The sequence below is a fragment of the Triticum aestivum genome, chromosome 6B, assembly GCF_018294505.1.
Source record: "Triticum aestivum cultivar Chinese Spring chromosome 6B, IWGSC CS RefSeq v2.1, whole genome shotgun sequence".
NCBI lineage: Eukaryota > Viridiplantae > Streptophyta > Magnoliopsida > Poales > Poaceae > Triticum > Triticum aestivum.
Window position 1 is genome coordinate 13232901 of NC_057810.1, and position 3459 is coordinate 13236359.

The window sequence follows — 3459 nt, forward strand, 5'->3', positions numbered from 1 at the left end:
CCATGGGAGAAAACACTAGCCACTAGACCCCCTCCCTCCGTGTCATGTCGATTTCTCTGCGCTCCTTCGAGTTTCTCTTCTTCTGTTCGTGCAGGTTTTCCGGGTGGAGGCCGCTTGTGCTCAGCCCCAGCAGCAGCCTCCCGGTGATTCTCCTACACCCTTTATCGCTTAGTTGTATTAGATAGTTGAAAAATAATTATTGAAACATTATTTGTGCTTTAAAGCTGTATGATTCAATGCCTAAGGAATTGTATGTTTCAGATGAGTGAAAAGTGACAATTTCAATTAGTTTTTGAAATTTGTAAAATAATTGAAATAGTTGCCTCTGGAATTAGTGGAATAATTGAAATAGTGACAGGAATAAGTGAAATCAGCTTTTTGAAATAATTGAAATCAGTTATCAAAATATATGATTCTGTCTTTTGAAATAACTTAAATTGTTTTTTTTCCCCGAAATAAGGGTATTTTCGCCTCATCGGGTTGATTGCATGAATGATGGTACGTACTGCATGCAATCCTTTTTTAAGCATCAGTACAGACATAAGCGCTCCCGCATGACATATTTTTTTATCTGCACATGATATGTATTATTATAATAGGTATTTTTTTAGGGAAATTATTATAATGTAGTAGTTTTGACGCTCTATTTTTCGGGGAGTTTTGACACTATAACAAGGTACTAGGTAATAATATGAACAAGCACGACTAAAAGAAAATATGATCAAGCAGAAACGGTTTTTTGTGGTGACGAAAACGATCCCTGCATGCATGTAGCAGCTTCAGCAGTCGGGTTGAACGCACGAGTTGACCATCTATCCGACTCGTGTCGAGCTCGGATCTCTGCACCTAGCAGCGAGCAGGACAAATGCATCCAACGCCCACTCCGCCACGCCGTGTCCCGCAACGCCCACTCCGTATATATACCTAACCTGCGCCATTCACCAAATCAAGCAACTCATCGTCATCTATCACACATAAAATAAAATGGCCCCTCAGCAGTGCCTTGTTTGGATAGCACTCCTTGCGGTGCCTCTCCTGTGTTACGTGATGACGTACACTAGAAGAGCTGCCTGCCGGTGGCCGCCGGGCCCCCGGTCGTGGCCCATTGTCGGCAACCTCCTCGACCTGCGCGGCGGCAACCTCCACCACAACCTCGCGCGCCTGGCGCGCGCCCATGGCCCGGTGATGACGCTCAAGCTTGGCGTGGTGAGCACCGTGTTCGTGTCCTCCCGGGATGCGGCGTGGGAGGCGTTCGCCAAGCATGACCGCCGTATAGCGGCGCGCAACGTCCCGGACACGAGGCGCACCGTGGGGCACGCCGACCGTTCCATGGTGTGGCTACCGAGCTCCGACCCGATGTGGAAGACGCTGCGTGGTATCGCTGCCACGCATGTCTTCTCACCGCGCAGCCTCGCGGCTGCGCATGGCGCCCGTGAGCGGGCCGTGCAACACATGCTGGACATCTTCCGCGGCCGCGCCGGGCTGGAGGTCGACATTGGCCACGTCCTGTACCACAGCATTTTCGACCTGCTGACCAACACGATCTTCTCCCTCGATGGCCAGGACAAGCTGAGGGACCTTCTCGAGGACATCGTGGGGCTGCTGGCCGAGCCCAACATGTCAGACTTGTACCCATTGCTGCGGGTGCTCGACCTGCAAGGGCTTCGCCGCTGGACGGCCACACACATGAACCACGCCTTCCATATGCTGGAGAAGATCATCGACACGCGGCTGGGCGAGGGTAAGCATTATCATGGGGACGTCCTGGACGCACTGCTGACGGTTATGACCACCGGCAAGCTGAGCCGCCAAGACGTGAAGGCCATGCTATTCGACATCCTGGCGGCGGGCACAGAGACGACCAAGATCACTGTAGAGTGGGCGATGGCGGAGCTGTTGCGGAACCCGGGCGTGATGGCGGCTGTGCACGCCGAGATGAAGGCCGCCCTCCCGCAGGAGCCGAAGAGGATGATCACGGAGGCAGATGTGGCGAAGCTGCCATACCTGCAAGCCGCAGTGAAGGAGTCGATGCGGCTGCACCCCGTGGCGCCGCTACTGCTGCCACACCTGGTTGTCGAGGAGGGCGTGGAGATAGGCGGCTACGCCGTGCCCAAGGGCGCCACCGTCATCTTCAACTCTTGGTCCATCATGCGCGACCCGGCGGCATGGGAGAGGCCCGAGGAGTTTGTGCCGGAGCGTTTCCTAGAGAAGGCGGAGCTCGGCATGTGGGGGAAGGAGGTCAAGTTTATCCCGCTGGGAACCGGCCGGAGGCTGTGCCCCGCATTGCCCATGGTGGAGCTCCTCGTACCCTTCATGGTGGCGTCTATGTTGCATGCCTTGGAGTGGCGGCTGCCCCAGGGCATGTCACCTGATCAGGTGGACGTGACCGAGAGGTATACAAGCAACGATACCCTCGTTATGGATGTGCCTCTCAAGGTTGTGCCCATGGTCGCCACCTAGTCGATCACCTACTGTTTACTTTATTGCCTACTACGTACTATTTTCTACTCCCTTCGTTTCAAAATAGATGACTCAATTTTGTATTAAAGTTAGTACAAAGTTGAGTCATCTATTTTGACACGGACGGAGTACCTACTGTCGCTATAGCTGCATGCATGCATGGCACAGTATTCCTATTAGTTGGCAAATAAGGCGATGAACATGCATGCATCTTCTATATGGATATACTCCCTCTGTTCGGAATTACTTGTCGCAGAAATGGATGTATCTAGACGTATTTTAGTTCTAGATACATCCATTTCCGAGACAAGTAATTCTGAACGGAGGGAGTACTATTTTATCCCTTTCGCCTCCTTTTATTTTCTGGATTGTCCGACGACACACGCTTTTGTACTCTTCTTAATAGTTAGGGTTTACAGGCAGTGGTGGAGCTTTAAATAAAAAGTTGGGCAGGCCAAGTTAAGAAAGAAAAAAAAATAGGCATGAGCCATTACTTGGTCCCTTTTGTTCTTATTGAATTTTCACCCTATGTTGACAAACAAGTTGCCGGCAAGATACCGATTTCTACCTTATTAAGCAAGTTTGTTTCAATGATCTTCATACATTGAAATGCACTTAACAAAAATATGTTAAGTGTTAGGTGTGAACATATGAATTCCCCATAATAAAATGAATTAGTTATGCTCAGTTCAACCAGAAACACATGCTCCAGAGATAATTAGAAATTACCCAGCAATATCGTTATCAGGATGTGAACATAGGCACCAGGGGCGGAGCCACGTTATGCCATCCGGTGTCACTGGCACGGGGTAAAATACATGTTTACCTTGTACAATGTCCAAATTTTTGGGCTGGACACCGGTAACTTTTGGAGCTGGACAACGGCAAGCCCAGCGATACACAAAACAGAACTACACAAGCGAGGCAATGCAACCCATCTACGTAAATGTCCACTCCTGATGGATCAAATAATCGATCCCTGGTCCCTGTACGTGCGCG

General features: G+C 50.3%; 1 protein-coding gene across 1 annotated transcript; it reads left to right on the plus strand.

Moving 5' to 3' along the window:
* Window positions 1-984: 984 nt before the first annotated feature.
* Window positions 985-2460, plus strand: LOC123133123 (cytochrome P450 76M5-like). Its single transcript, XM_044552660.1, has one exon. It carries the CDS (start codon window positions 985-987, stop codon window positions 2458-2460), a length of 1476 nt encoding a protein of 491 aa, XP_044408595.1.
* The last annotated feature ends 999 nt before the right edge of the window (window positions 2461-3459 follow it).